At 45.8% G+C, this 16,238-nt stretch overlaps 1 protein-coding gene across 3 annotated transcripts in view; it reads left to right on the forward strand.

Annotated features, from left to right (window-relative positions):
* Positions 1-16,238, forward strand: part of RPAP1 (RNA polymerase II associated protein 1) — a 93,018-nt gene that overhangs the window by 45,026 nt on the left and 31,754 nt on the right. For all 3 annotated transcript variants that reach the window (XM_078787069.1, XM_078787068.1, XM_078787067.1), the window contains 4 exons: positions 4,085-4,267; positions 4,466-4,667; positions 9,485-9,594; positions 9,685-9,880. In XM_078787069.1, the coding sequence (XP_078643195.1) occupies positions 4,085-4,267; positions 4,466-4,667; positions 9,485-9,594; positions 9,685-9,880 (691 nt within the window). The remainder of the gene's footprint in view (positions 1-4,084; positions 4,268-4,465; positions 4,668-9,484; positions 9,595-9,684; positions 9,881-16,238) is intronic.

Raw genomic sequence — 16,238 nt, forward strand, 5'->3', positions numbered from 1 at the left:
CTGAGGTTGTCGAGTACCCTCACTCCCAGCCCCGGATTGGAATCGGACCTAGATTCCCCGATCGCTGGATCGACTCGACGTCACCTGGGAGGCGTGCAGGAATCGGACATTGCTTCCCCGATCGCTGGATCGACTCGACGTCACCTGGAAGGCGTGCAGAGACATTGGGGGCAAGGGCCGTGAGTGTTGCCAACACTGTTGTGGGTTAAGGTGGCGCCACCTATACTATAGATAAGGATTGTATGGAAGTGCTGTAAACGCATTGTGATTCCTGTGCGGGATTTGGGAATATATTGGGGTTTGTTCGTAACCCTTGGTGTGGACTCGTTATTGATTGACTTATTTTCACCCAAGGACCATACATCTTTCTGCCGGGGTTCCCCCTCGAGGTTGACCCCGTAACAGTACGGTGGGTCCAGAGAGGGATTGGTTTAGGACACAAGATTTAGAGGCAAACACAGAGTTGAGGCATTCAGCTTTTTCACGTGCGGAGTCAGCCGTGTAGCCGTTTGAGGTGAGGGAGGGGATGGAGAGGGAACAAACACCAGAAACAGATTTGACCAGACGCCACCAGGATTTGGAAGAGGGAGAGAGATGAGAGTTCGGTCTTGAGAACGGAGAGATATTGTTTCCTGGCTCTCCTGAGGGTGGACACACACTTGTTTCGGGCTTTGTGAAAGGAAATGAGATTTCCTTCCGTTGGATTTGCTTTCCAGGAGACGAAAGCGAGTTGTTTCTGGGCAACAGCCTCACCACAAGATTCCGTGTACCATGGACGGGAGGAAGGGTATGACAACTGAAGATGAGATGCGATAAATCTGTGCATGAGAGAGAGCAATTTACTTTGGAAGAATTCCCAGGATGAGTTGATGTCAGAGGCGGTAGAGATGGGAGACCAGTCCAGATGATTGATGGCTGCTTGAAGACCGTGCCAGTTGGCCTGAGTGAAATGCCAGACTCGTCGATGCTGAGGAGGCTCTCTGAGAATGGTCAGAGAGATGTCAACTTTAACAAGCACATGATCAGATGAGCCGATTGGAGCAGAAGAAGAGCAGCAGACATTTTCAGGGAAGTTAGTCATAACCAAGTCCAGAAGAGAAGATGCTCCGTTGACTGAGATCGGGGTCGGGAAATTGACAGATTGTGTCAGTCCCAGTGAGTCGCAGAAGTCCTTTGCTGAAGAGCCATGGCTGGTGAGAGAGGTACCCACACCCAGCCAACTGGCATGGTGACAATTGAAATCGCCACATATGAGGAAGAGAGAGTTGGGATGGGTAGATAGAAGTTGGTCCATATTATCAGACAGCGAGATGTAGATGGAGTCATCACTGTTTGGTGGACGGTACAACACACATATGAACAAAAGGTGGGAGCGAAGGGGAAGCCGTAGCCAAAGGTATTCCTGGGGGTGAGGTGGAGAGAGGGCAGTGCAGGGTGAGTGAGGAAGAGAGTTTTTTTATAAAGATATCAACCCCACCTCCAGGACGAGGCTCAGGTCTATCATACCGGAGGAGGGAGTAACCTGGGAGAGATACCAAGGAATCAGAGACATCATGAAGGAGGAAAGTTTCTGTTAAGCAGATCACGTCTGGTTTGTCAGAAGCAACCTGTATGGAGAGATCAGACAAGTTTGAGCGAAGGCCCCGGATGTTTGAGGTCCATACTGTTAAGGAAGAGGAAGGGGGAGCATCGGATACAGAACAGGGGGGGGGGGGGGAGCTGTAGGGTAAGATGTGGAAGAGGAGGAAGAGGTAGGGAGAGCTGTTGAAGGTGTGTCAGAGATTACAGAATAGCTTGGAGAAAGGGAAGAATGGGGCGAACAAAAGGTTTGATGGTGATTGGGTGAGGCGCAGTGAGGTGTTATTTGACGAGGGGGAAGAGTGAGGCAGAAGGTTGAGGGAGATGAAGGTGAAAGTTTGAAGGGGGAAGAAGCGGGGAGGATGCTTTGAGGAGGAGGGGTGAGAGGGGAGTCTCGGAGGGGAGGAGCGAGGGAGAGTCTCGGAGGGGAGGGGTGTGGGGGGAGATTTGAAAGGAATGGGTGATTGGGAAGATTTGGAGGGGAGGGGCAAGGGGGAAGATTTGAAAGAGATGGGTGATGGGGATGATTTGGAGGGGAGGGGCAAGGGGGTAGATTTAGAGCGGAGGGGTGATGGGGAAGTTTTGGAGGGAAGGGGTGATGGGGAAGATTTGGAGGGGAGGGGCAAGGGGGAAGATTTGAAAGTGATGGGTGATGGGGAAGATTTGGAGGGGAGGGGCAAGGGGGAAAATTTTAACGAGATGGGTGATGGGGAAGATTTGGAGGGGAGGGGCAAAGGGGAAGTTTTGAAGGGGAGAGGTGATGGGGAAGATTTGGAGGGAAGGGGTGATGGGGAAGTTTTGGAGGGAAGGGGTGATGGGGAAGATTTGGAGGGGAGGGGTGAGATTGGATTTTGAAAAGTGTACGATTAATGGGAAATGAACATTTATTGCAAAATGAGTTTCTTGAGACATTCGAGTCAAAAATACATTTGAGGACGCTGAAGGATGGGTGGAGTGCTGGAGAGTTTAGGGAATGAATGAAAGATGCACTCTAAGAGATGGAATTTTTTTTTGGAATGAATAGATTTGGTGAGCAAGTCGAAAGCATCCTTTTCTAGAAGAAGAAGAAAAAGGTGTTATAGAATATGACAGAATACAGTTCTTCAGGGGACAGATTAGACATTTTTTAACAACGTGATCACGTGATCACGAACAACGTGGTCGAAGAACGAATGAACAAATAAGAACAACGAATAAACGAATAAGAACAGAGAAGGAAATATTTTTTTGGTTTTTTTTTTTTGAGGAGATTTTAAAACAAGGAAGTATGGGGTGAAAAGACCGGGAAAACCAGAGACCAGAAAGTAATTGCAGCGCGATGGAAGAACCGCTGAGACAAAAACAATGCCTCAAGCCAAGGTCGGACACGGTAGCCTACTACACTAGGCCTCAGAATACGCGATACGAAAGACCGACGATTCTGTACACAGGTATGAAAAACCAACACCAAGAATACTATTAAAGACACCCCAATAGGTACATACACCGAGAGAAAGATACAGTTTCGACAAAAACACAATTGTGAAAAGTTACTTAACTTCGAAAGCGTGCCGCATGGACAGCTTTGAAGAGACGAGACCTCAATCTTGCCTTTTACGACAAACAGGGAATTACCAGTGAACTGGTACTCAAATTAGCCGACCTCGGAAGGATGACAGGCTGAGTCAACCCCCCTGGCGTTAATTCAGCGATCGACCGGGATTCGAACCCAGGATCCTAGGATCCTAAGCTGGCACCCTAGCCGCTAGCCCAACACCAGCAATGTGAGTGGGTGTGAGTCTATGATAAATGATAAATCTCAAGTGAGTGTGAGTAGCCTAATTGTGTTAATAAATGATCCTAAAGTAAATGTGAAAAATTAAACAACAATGAAAGATCATTTGATTCACAATCTTTGGAGATGAAGGAATCTCATGATATTTATGATGGAGGGACAGACAGACAAACAGATGTTACAAGCGTATTATCTAGGCTATCAGGGAACTGTGGGAATTCCGTGTAATGTAAAATGTGACTTCATCCTCAACCTTTCCCCCCAACCAATTCCAAGTCCTCAACTCCTCCTCTCTAAGTGTTTAGAAAAGTGAAGAAAGAGACAATAGCCTAAGTGTTTTTTGAGGAAGTAAAAAATCTGCTTTTTGAAAACAGGAAGATCATAAGTGTTTGGAAAGACATGAGAAGGGAAAGAGTTGCAGAGTTTCGCAGTGGAGGGGAAGAAACAAACATCATTATGGCCCACCCTTGAGTTGCCAATGGCCACACAATAATCATGCGATGTAGTGGCTTGTCGAATAAACTTGATGCATAAAAAAATATTAACACCTTGGTATGATAAACTCAGGTAGTGGAGACACAAACCAACATGCAAACTCACAACCCAACCTTCCATTGTTCAAAATGTGCAAGTAAGCGAGTGATGCATGTTGCTTTAGCCCTGCAGCTAAACCTACGTTTTCAAGTTTGTTTGTTATACACCTTGTCTAATGCATACCCAAATGGCTGGCAGAGAGATTTATCCATTGCTTGTGAAGCAACTTCAGAAGATACCATCCCTCCTTGGGCCATCCTGCATGGCTGAAGGTCTCAAAGATATGCGGCTTTGCATTGCTGAGACGCTGCTGGTCCTCTTGACAGCTGTGACCCGAGCAGCTAGTTGGGAGGATCAGCTGCAAACCCAGCTGGTGAGCGGGTAAGTAGTCCTGTCCACCTTATCATATAGCCTTAGCCAATTTGAAATAGTCATGTATTAGTTTTACATATGCCATTGTTGTGTCGAACTTGATGGTCCCTTTGCATTTCTATAAACTTCATTGGGGCAAACTTAAAGTAAGTTGAAGGGGAAACTGCAGTCCATATATGGCTTAGTTTGTCCCTCTGTCCTTTTTAGGTCCTGTAGTGATGAGTCACCACTGATACCACCACCGCCAATCAGTTGGGTCCATGTAACTGGTCTGGGGGCCTTTGTGCAGAGCTGCTTGCATCGTTGTCTGCAGGTGTTAGTTCAGCATCCTTTGAGCGATTACCTCTGGCCTTTAGCAACAACCCTACTGCTGTACACTGAAGCCTACTTCTGCGGCAAAGCTCGACAGGTTTGTTTGTGGTACAAATACCAAAAGCACTCGTTTTTGTCTACCTTGGAGAAACTTCTCATTAGCTGGATGTCATCCGAAAATAAATGAAACTTGTGAGATGTCTGTCATTGTGTCAGCTGGAAAACACGTCGAAAAATAAAAACAATACGATGACAGCACTCGGTAGAGCTCATACCACAAACGCATACTAGGCATTATGTTTTCGGGTTGTCTATCCGTACGTCCGCCCGTCCGGGCTAAACCTTGTTTTTCTCAGCAACCATATCTCCGATTGAAGACGAAACTTTCAGCGTAGGAGTGACACCCATGCAGAATGGTTTTATGATAATTGTGCCGTCGTAGGTCACGTGGTATGGCAGCCATCTTCGATTAAAAGCAAATAATGAAAAAATGATTTCTCGGAAACCGTTGAATGGAAAAATTTGAAACTTGGCACATTGTCAAGTACTCCCAATGGGGAACAAAAGCATGATAATGATGACTTAGGTAAAGTGGTATACCAGCCAAATATGTTTTCATCGAGTTCCTTATCCTAAAAATCTGAAATTGCATGCACATGATCTATGACCCATTTGTATTGAAATATTAAATTTATGACATCATTGGTCACATGGTTTGGCAGCCATATTGGATTGAAGGAAATTTTTAAATAATTATATCTCTGAAACCGCTCACCCTATCGATGCAAAATTTTACAAATATCATCTAACAGCACTGTTGCATATAGTTTGAAAATGATGATGTCATAGGTCACGTGGTTTGGCAGCCATCTTGAATAGAAAAACGAACCTTATCCGATCAACACAAAACTTCACAAACGTGATCCACTACCTATACATATGCAGATTGATGGCATCTACCCATTGTGGGACTATGCGGAGGCATATTGGCAACACAGTCGCATTGTTCTAGTTTAAGATATGCTGTATATCATTTTGGCCCTCTCTCTCAATGGAGAACAACAACAACAACAACAACATGCATTTTAAGGCCATTTTCCCTGCTAGAGTGGGGCATTGAGGAAGTTAGGAGTGGAGGAATGGTTGATCAGAGTAGTGATGGCAATGTACAAAAGAGCGCGCACAGCTGTAAGGACGAAGGACGGGAACAGTGGTGAGTTTGAGGTGAAGGTGGGAGTGCATCAGGCGGCGCCTTGCGGTCTCCATGACAATCTTCTCCATTTTGCCCTATTTTCTGCATCTCTCCTTGTTAACCCCCTTGCCCGCATTTCTTCTTCCACCATCTTTAGCCAAGTCTTTCTCGGTCTTCCCCGTCCTCTACGTCCTTCTACATTCATTTCCATCACTCTTCTCAACCAGTCACTTTCATCCTTCCTCAACACATGACCAAACCATCTCAACCTGTTCCTCTTCACAGCATCAATCACAGGCTCTATTCCCATCATCTTTCGCAATTCATCATTTGTATTCCTCTCTCTCAACGATACTCCGCACATCCACCGAACCATTCGCATTTCCACCCTTTCCAGCCTTCGTTGCTGCTCTATGTTCATTACCCATGTCTCGCTCCCATAAATCATAACACTTCTCACACATGCAGCATACACCTTTCCCTTCAGCTTCAACGATACTCCCCTCCTCATCAGCACACCACTCAGTTCCCGAAACTTCTTCCATGCACATCTCACTCTAGCAACCGTTGCCGAGTCTGATCCACCTTCTCCATTCAGCATGTCTCCGAGGTAGCAAAATGTTTTCACACCTTCCCGCTTCATGCCGTTTCCAAGATCCAACTCAACATTTCCTCCATCTGCAGCTCCCCCTGTGCACACCTTACATTTGAATGTAGCTGCCACACTGGTTAATGACCCTCTCAGACCACTGCGTTTTTGATGAACCCACTCAGCGCACATTGTACATTGAATGGAGTTCACTCAGGCACCCTTCCTGCACACAGCACATGGCCACTTTCCAGTTCTTTCCACCTCACCACATGCTTTACCACTTGCCATCACCCTCGTCTTTCCGATATTCACCTTCAGACCTTTTGTCTCCATACATTCCTTCCATTTGTTCATCTTTTCCTTCAGTCTATCCATACTTTCCGCAATCAACACCAGATCATCTGCATACAACAACTACTACGGTAAACCCTCCTTTACGTTCTGAGCCAGCACCTCCATCACAGCTACAAATAGTAGTGGACTTTGTACCGCCCCCTGATGCACTCCCACCTTCACCTCAAACTCACCACTGTTCCCGTCCTTCGTCCTTACAGCTGTGCGCGCTCTTTTGTACATTGCCATCACTACTCTGATCAACCATTCCTCCACTCCTAACTTCCTCAATGCCCATGTCAATACTTCGCGTGTCAATACTTCTCTCTCAATGGAGAAGAATCACTTAAAAGGTTTGTTTGTGGTACATATACCAAAAGCACTTGTTTTTGTGTACCTTGGAGAAACTTCTCATTAGCTAGATGTCATAGGAAAATACATGAAACTTGTGAGATGTCAGTCATTGTGCTGGAAAACTCGAAAACGCGTCAAAAAATAAAAACAATACTAGAACAGCACTCGATAGAGCACATACCTCCGCCAGCCTGAACAGTTTACGTTTTGTATCCCACTGCTAGGCCGGATCTGGATCTGTACCTTAACCAAAATCCATTCAGCTTGCTCTTCTTACCGACCCAACTCATTCACCAAGTTTCATCAGAAACTGTCCACAACTTTTTAAAAGATATGCTGTATGTCATTTTGGCCCTCTCTTTCAATGGAGAAGAATCACTTAAAAAATTATTGCATCCAGATCCGGGTCCGGATCTTCACAAAAATTGAATAAACTAGACGTTGACACACTCAACCTGTCCACGTCTGAATCGTCCGAATCCGTACCTAACCTTTTGAGATATGCTCACAGACAAACAAACAGTGGTGAAAACAACCTCCATCTACCTTTGGTGGTGGACGTAATAAACTAGAAAGAGCAATCCAAGATGGCAGACCCTTGCCAGCACTTGTTTTATTTGATGTATTTTGTGTGCTGGTGTGTGTGTTTGTGGGTGTGGTTTGTCGACGATGCATTGATGAGGTAGGTTTGTGTTTATACAGTGGGCAAATGGACCTTTTTGGTTTTATTGTATCGATTCTCGTTCCAGTTATATCTATTTTGAAAATGTTCTCACGTTTTAATTTACATACTTTATAGAGACTATTATTTATCGAGAAGTTTCGGGAACTGAGTGGTGTGCCTCTGGACATGGTATTGCTCTTTTCTCAACATTAGTTGAAGGCCCTGAATATCTAACAAGAGATCAGCACTGTATTCCTGGATATATCTCAGGCATTCAATACAGTCTGGCATCCTGCTGCTGCTTGCTAAGCGGACAAACAAGGTTGCTTTCTTTGAAAAACAAAAAGTACTCACAAACCTGCATAATGCCGTTGTTATTAGCTCAGTGGGGTGCTGCTCTCCACTATTGGCTGGCACACGCCTGCAATCGCATCATACTCTCCAGGAATCTGTGGAGTCTGAAGCTCTCAAAATTTTTGGCATCTCCCACAATGAGGCTGAAACCACAAGCCCTGTTGCTTTTATTTTTTTGTATACATAGTCGAGGCTGGTGGAAGAGCTAGCACACTGAATGGATCAGGGCATAACAGACAAAAATAGGACGCAAAACACGAATGTATGGAGGAAACTCCAAGGAGGAAAACTGGATAATTAGGAGGGATTTTGGTGAGGTTTAACGAGGGTAGAAAAGATCATGGTTTTGGATTGGGGACGATCTGAGATGGCGGTGAACAGCTGTCTTGAAGACCTGCAGGGAAGAAAGGTTGAAGAGTGTCGAAGTTGATTCCACAGGTGGGGAAAGAGTAACAAATGAGTGGAGGTGAGCAGTGATTGCAAAGTGGTTTTCCCATCACAATCAGGTGTGTTGGCAAATCATCACAATCAAGCCTGGTGTTGGCTTAGCGGTTAGGGTGCCGGCTTGGGATCCTCGGATCCTGGGTTCGAATCCCGATCGATCGCTGAATTAATGCCGGGGGGTTGACTCAGCCTGTCATCCTTCCGAGGTCGGCAAATTGAGTACCAGCTTGCTGGGATGAATGATCCCGGTGAGTACCCCGATTTAGAATAGGTACACCGTATCCCTGCGCATCGTAAGAGGCGACCAAGGGTTGGCGTCAGGAAGGGCATCCGGCCATAAAAACATTGCCTCAAACAGGGAATCATGATTGTCATGGGGCCCGCAAGGCTAACCCCCGCTTTAGCGGGGAAAATGGCCTTAAAACGATCATTCATTCATTCATTTATTCAATCCGGTCTGTGGCCTCCTTGTTTTTTTAGTGCCTCTCCACTGGTTTATGTGCTTGTTCTCTCTCAACCCTTTGACCTCACACTGCAACTCCAAAATGCATATGTTCCTCCAATAACTCCTCTCCCCCCCCCCCCACCCCCCTCCCTGGTTAAACTCCCTAAATCCAGGCTGACTGCCTACCTCCATTCTTTTGTTTGGCGCTTCTACCATTTAATGTGTCCTCCTCTCCTTTCCCTGTTCTGACTTTCTCTTGCTTATTGTGTCCAACTCAAACTGTCATCTACTGCCCCGTTGCCAGTTTGTTACCGTATTCATCTACTGCCTCCATTACCACACTCATCTATGAGCCTCAATATATTATTGAAAAAAAAATTCATGCTTTTGCGGCCGAAAGTAGTGTTGCATCATGCTTTTGAAAATCAGCAAGATTTTGTGGATGCACCTGAAATCCTTGAGGAATTGTCAGCATTTCTGCAAATACTTTTATGCATGCTTGAGTGCTTGTTTCCTTTCTTTCTTTTCTGTTTCAGCCATCAACAAACACTATCGAGATTCTAGAGGAGCTGGAATTATTCTGCAACAAATCGCTTTTTCCATTTCTTGAATCTCCCATGCTGCAGGATATTCTGCAGCGTTTGAGGTAGCGTGCCCGTTTGTTTGAGGTGTTAAGTATAATTTGCTCTTCATCAACATGCTTGTTCTCGGCTCCACACTTTCATCTTGCTCTCAGGTCCTGCTCTGTGTTGTGCAATCCCACATCCTGTGTGCCGGGCCCCGAGTCGCTACACAACCTGGTTACGTTGGGCTGCAATGAAGGAAAACCACCTGTCAGCTTCGCAACAACACAATCGCCTTTTGGCCTGGTCACTGCACTGTTGTGCCTCCTCCGCACAATAGCAAGCCAGCACAAAGGCCTGGCTAGCAGGGTGAGGTTTTACTAATCATCATGTCGTGTATGATTGGTTGTCCCTTTTGTGGGTCTTCTTTTGGAAAATTGACATGTCAGAAGTTTACTGAGTGAAGTGAATCTTATGGATCACTGGATTTATTGAATGTTGAAAATTGTGATGTTTTCTAAGATTAGTAGATTGTTCTACTCGCAAGGATACAACCACACAGAATTGCCTCATGTGGAGGTGGGATAAGGACTGCCAATTTCAAACATTGGATAGGAATGAAACCATGCACATGATTATTGCATTAGCTTCCTGTACTAGTTCCTGGATCTATTGCCTTGTGGGGACTGAACTAAAGCATGACAGATATAGCAACATCAGGCAGTGGTGACATCGTGACATGGATGCTGGCAGAAGAGCTAAACTATTTTTGACCAACGGTGGCATCCGGGATCGTACCTGGAGAATATGCCAACATTAGCTATTGGTACTATCCATACCTCAAAAATATATGAGCATCAGCGGATTGGATGCTGTGAGGTGGATGATAGATTAGTTTATCTTCCTCTGCAGAAGGCAACGAATCGCCGTGGCTTTTACCGAGGGTAGTGCCACTGCGGAGAAACTTGAAAGCCTGCCAACCACCCCACCTCGGTGTTCCATTAAATATGAGTCTTCCAGATACAGAGTGTGTGATGACATTGGCATCTAAAACATGTTTTAGAGCAGGCAATCAAAAGGAAAGTCTTATGGTGAAATAATGAAGGTGAAAGTGGCACAACTGAGAAGCTGGAAGTCGATGCTTGAATCAAGCTGCATAAAGCGTGGCCAAGACAAGGTGTTCATGTACCTCTGACAGATGACAGCAGAATAGGGCAGCTATTTAGGTGACTAGGCAGCCGTAATCACTGATGCAATGCCTTTCCCAATCTGGGCGTTGCCCCTAGCAAATACAAACCTGACTGCAGGCCATGCAGCTGTGTCTTCAATTCAATAAGAAGGAAACATCGAATCAAAAAAAAAAAAAAAACAATTAAAAGTTGCAAACTTGTAATAGCATTTAAATATATATATACAGTGAAACCTTGACTTACGAGTTTAATTCGTTCTGTGACCGAGCTCGTAACTCAATTTGCTCGTTTCTCAAATTAAATTTCCCCATTAAAATGAATTGAAATGCTATTAATCCGTTCCAGCTCCCCAAAAACCACACCAATTTTTTTTGTTACGTGTTTTTAAATAAGAAAAATGTACTTTATAAATAACAAATAATGTATAAACAAGCACGACCTCGTATATACCTCGTATATAGCTGCCTTCACATCCGAGCTTGCTGCCTCACCATGCCTGACGACGGAGTGAATGCCGGTCCTCTTCTTAAAATTATCAAACCATCCCCGACTGGCTTTGAATGACTCTTCTGATGCCTCGTCCGTTGATGTTCCCGCCGTCTGCTGCACCAAATCCCCGTAAATGTCTCGTGCCTTCTCACAGATGATGCTCTCGGTCACGGTATCTCCTGCGAGCTGCTTCTCCGTCAACCACACAAACAACAACTTCTCCATCTCTTCATGGACAGAGGTCCGGAGCTTTGAAATAATATTAACGCCCTTGGCTGGCGTTATAGCCTTTATCGACACCTTCTGCTTCAAAATCGTACATATCATAGAAGTACTACGATCGTACTGCCTCGCCAAGTCGACAACACGCACACCTCGCTCATGTTTTTCGACGATTACGTGTTTTATATCCAAGCACATCAGCCTTTTCTTCTTCTCAGCACTGCCCTTGGCACTCAATTTCTTAGGACCCATGGTTAAAACTAAGAAATTTTCCAAAATAAACAAAATGCGAAAACAAAGCAACAGCGATACGGCAGAGATGCTTGCACGGCAAGATAACCACGTGAACTGAACGCTCGCTGGGCCACCTCGTGGCGGGTGGCGTAAGCTCGCTCGCTCGTAACTCAGATCTCGGCTCGCATCACAAAGCAAAAAATCGACCGAGCGACGGCTCATATCTCGGAAAACCCGTAAGTTGGTGCACTCACAAGTCAAGGTTTCACTGTGTATGTATGTATGTATATATATATATATATATATATATATATATATATATATATATATATATATATATATATATATATATATATATATACAGTGGGGAGAACAAGTATTTGATACACTGCCGATTTTGCAGGTTTTCCCACTTACAAAGCACGTAAAGGTCTGTAATTTTTATCATAGGTACACTTCAACTGTGGAAGACGGAATCTAAAACAAAAATCCTGAAAATCACATTGTATGATTTTTAAGTAATTAATTTGCATTTTATTGCATGAAATAAGTATTTGATCACCTACCAACCAGTAAGAATTCCGGCTCTCACAGACCTGTTAGTTTTTTCTTTAAGAAGCCCTCCCATTCTCCACTCATTACCTGTATTAACTGCACCTGTTTGAACTCGTTATCTGCATAAAAGACGTCTCCAGACCGTCTCCGACCACAAAGACCGCAAAGACCGACCGCAAAGCCGTCTCCAGACCTGTCCACACTCAATCAGACTCCAACCTCTCCACAATGGGCAAGACCAGAGAGCTGTCTAAGGACATCAGGGACAAATTTGTAGACTTGCACAAGGCTGGGATGGGCTACAGGACAATAGGCAAGCAGCTTGGTGAGAAGGCAACAACTGTTGGCGCAATTATTAGAAAATGGAAGAAGTTCAAGATGACAGTCAATCTCCCTCGGTCTGGGGCTCCATGCAAGATCTCACCTCGTGGAGCCTCAATGATCATGAGAAAGGTGAGGGATCAGCCCAGAACTACACGGCAGGACCTGGTCAATGACCTGAAGAGAGCTGGGACCACAGTATCAAAGAAAACCATAAGTAACACACTACGCCGTCATGGATTAAAATCCTGCAGTGCACGCAAGGTCCCTCTGCTCAAGCCAGCGCATGTCCAGGCCCGTCTGAAGTTTGCCAATGACCATCTGGATGATCCAGAGGAGGAATGGGAGAAGGTCATGTGGTCTGATGAGACCAAAATAGAGCTTTTTGGTTTAAACTCCACTCGCCGTGTTTGGAGGAAGAAGAAGGATGAGTACAACCCCAAGAACACCATCCCAACCGTGAAGCATGGAGGTGGAAACATCATTCTTTGGGGATGCTTTTCTGCAAAGGGGACAGGACGACTGCACCGTATTGAGGGGAGGATGGATGGGGCCATGTATCGCGAGATCTTGGCCAACAATCTCCTTCCCTCAATAAGAGCATTGAAGATGGGGCGTGGCTGGGTCTTCCAGCATGACAACGACCCGAAACGCACAGCCAGGGCAACTAAGGAGTGGCTCCGTACGAAGCATCTCAAGGTCCTGGAGTGGCCTAGCCAGTCTCCAGACCTGAACCCAATAGAAAATCTTTGGAGGGAGCTGAAAGTCTGTGTTGCGCAGCGACAGCCCCGAAACCTGAAGGATCTGGTGAAGATCTGTATGGAGGAGTGGGCCAAAATCCCTGCTGCAGTGTGTGCAAACCTGGTTAAGAACTACAGGAAACGTCTGATCTCTGTAATAGTGGGGGGGCCAATGTAGCAGATTGAAATGCCCGGTGAAATTGCTTGTTAATTTTTGGACACTGGTTGGGCTGTCTTTAGGGATGATATAAGTTCTAGAAAAAATATGTCTCCAATTGTTTCAAGTTCTTTATGGCGGCCATTTTGGATTTTCAAAATGGCGGATGTCGAAAACGTAAAATTCCATTATCTTGGCTTCTAAATGACCTAGAGTTTCGATTCTGGTGTCCAGTTGTACATTTTTGGGGATAGAGAATTGAATGAAACCTTCTTTAATAACCTACAAGGGATAAAAATAGGTTTTTATGGCACAGCCGAACCAGTGTCCAAAATCTAACTTAATGCACATCTATCTTAATTGTTATTTGTTATTTGTATGTTCCAGATTCGTGACCCTGAGCTATGATGGAGCCAAAAAGCAAGAAAACCAAGAAAGAAACTGATTTCACACTTTGCATTCAGTGCCAGATCCCCAAGGTGCACTAGTGACTGAGCCAGCACTGGGCTCATATGCAAAGTTTCTCCAGTTCATCCAGGAGAGGGCACGATATGGTGATGCCGACTTCAAACAGATCAGCGAACGATTAAGCTGTTTCACTGCCACTGACTTGAGGAACAATAAAGCAAAGTGGCACCGGGCATGTTATGGATCTACATGCAACACTGCTCACCTGGAGCGTGCTAGAGTTCGCCACCAGAAAGCCTGCGAACATGGCGACACCCAGCATCTTCATAAGAGGTGTGGACGTCCTTCTTCTGCACCTGCCGCTGCAAGTACCTCAGGTTCTACGCAAGACGAGACTCTTCGCTTCACACGTTCATCATCAACTCCATTCAACAGAGACCTTTGTTTCTTCTGTCAAGAGGTCACTAAGGAAAGTGTACATGTTGTATGCACGTTCAACGCAGGTAAACAGCTGAAGAAAGCTGTTGAAGAAGGCAGCAACCACAAGTGGAAAGTTCAGCTGAGTGCTGCCATCAGTGCACATGATGCTCATGCGATCGACGTCAAGTATCATCTCCCATGCTGGGTGCAGAATGTCCAACGTGCTCCCAAGAGTGGGACATCAAGTGATGACAAAGAACACATACTGCAAGAAACTAATGTTATCAAAATAGCCGCAGACATTGAGTTTGTCAGCCTTGTTCGCTCTCTACTCCAAGCTGGTGAAATTCTCAACATGTCTGACCTGAAGTCGGTTTACTCCAGGATTCTTGACAATAATGGTGTGCACAATGTCCCATCACCTACTACCCAAGGCATGAAGGAGAAAATCAACTCTCACATTGATGACGTTCACTTCATGAAACCAAAACGTCGAAACGAGTCAGACTGTGTATTCTCCACTGCCGTGCGTGATGCAGCTGTCGAAGATGCAATGACGAAGACAAATGAAAAAAACATCGAACAACTGTTTGAGAGTGCCTCTGTTCTCCGCAGTGCCATTGCTTGTCAGAACAAGCACCCATGGCAATTTGAAGGAGAAATGAACACTGATGATGCTGAAAAGCATGTACCCAAAGTACTCTATGCTTTCCTCCGCTGGCTACTGGAAGGACCAGCCACGAGCATTGAGCCAGAGACTATGCGCTCAGCCACTATTCATCGAGATGTTATAACCATCAGTCAGAACATCATGTACGGCTACAAGTCAAAACGCCAAGTCACGTACAAGCCCAAAGAGCCAGATGCACCATTCCGCCATCGCTTAGAATGGCCACAGCAGCTTGCCGTTGCCATTGTAGTCCATCAGTCCACCAGAAACAAGAAGCTTCTGGATTTCCTGCATGGGTTCGGTCTGTCTGTTGATTATAGTCGGATCTTGCGGTTGGAGACACAGCTGGCCAACTCAGTCATAGAGTCTACGACAGAACAGGGTGTATACTTTCCAAGAACCATGCGCATAGGGACGTTTGTCTTCTTTGCAGTGGACAACAGTGACTTCAATGAAGACACACCTGATGGGAAGCGGACACTCCATGCTACAGCCTGGGCACTCTACCAACGACGGGAACATGCACCCTCCACAGATGAACATAGAACACTGACACTACATGACCGAAAGGCCAGACACCGCTCACTCAAGGTTCTGACTGCTCCAGACTTTGTTCCTTGCCAAGCACCAAACAAACAATCTGCCACAGGTACCACGTATAGCTTCAAGACACGGTCAAACCCAGATGTCACCAAGCCGTACTCTGCGACGGACACAGTGTGGCTACTTTCACGCACAATCATGCGAACAGCTGAAGCTGAGGACGTACAAGACGACATCATCCCACCAGATGACCAGCTGCAAGCTGCAGAACCCCAGCATGCTGACCCTGTTGGGTCACTCGTCCACGATCCAAAACAACCACCTGGCAGTAGGATCAAGCATCACGATATCCCAACTTGGACAGCCTACAACTCACTGCTCTCCTCTTCGAAGCCTCTGACAGAGGTCAACGCCCTGCCATTGGTAGCAGCACCAGCCCATGAATGGCAAATACTGATAACAGTCTTGAAACAGACACAGCAAATCAACTGCATGGTCATGGGTCCCGATAGGAAGACAGTGATCACCTTAGACATGGCCCTGTATGAGCGAGCCAAACAGCTGGAGATGACCAGAGATGACTGCAAAGGCAAGTGGGTACTGCGACTAGGGGAGATGCACACTGTGATGGCTGCACTGAGGGCTGCTGGGAATGCCATAGAGGACAGTGGTCTTGACGAGGCTTGGTCTGAGGCTGATATCTATGGCCCAACAACGACCAGACAAATACTGGAAGCCAAGCACATGAAGAGGGCTTTGGAGGCCCACATCACCACTG

Source organism: Myxine glutinosa, chromosome 11 (assembly GCF_964187855.1).
Source record: "Myxine glutinosa chromosome 11, kmMyxGlut1.1, whole genome shotgun sequence".
NCBI classification, from domain to species: Eukaryota; Metazoa; Chordata; class Myxini; order Myxiniformes; family Myxinidae; genus Myxine; species Myxine glutinosa.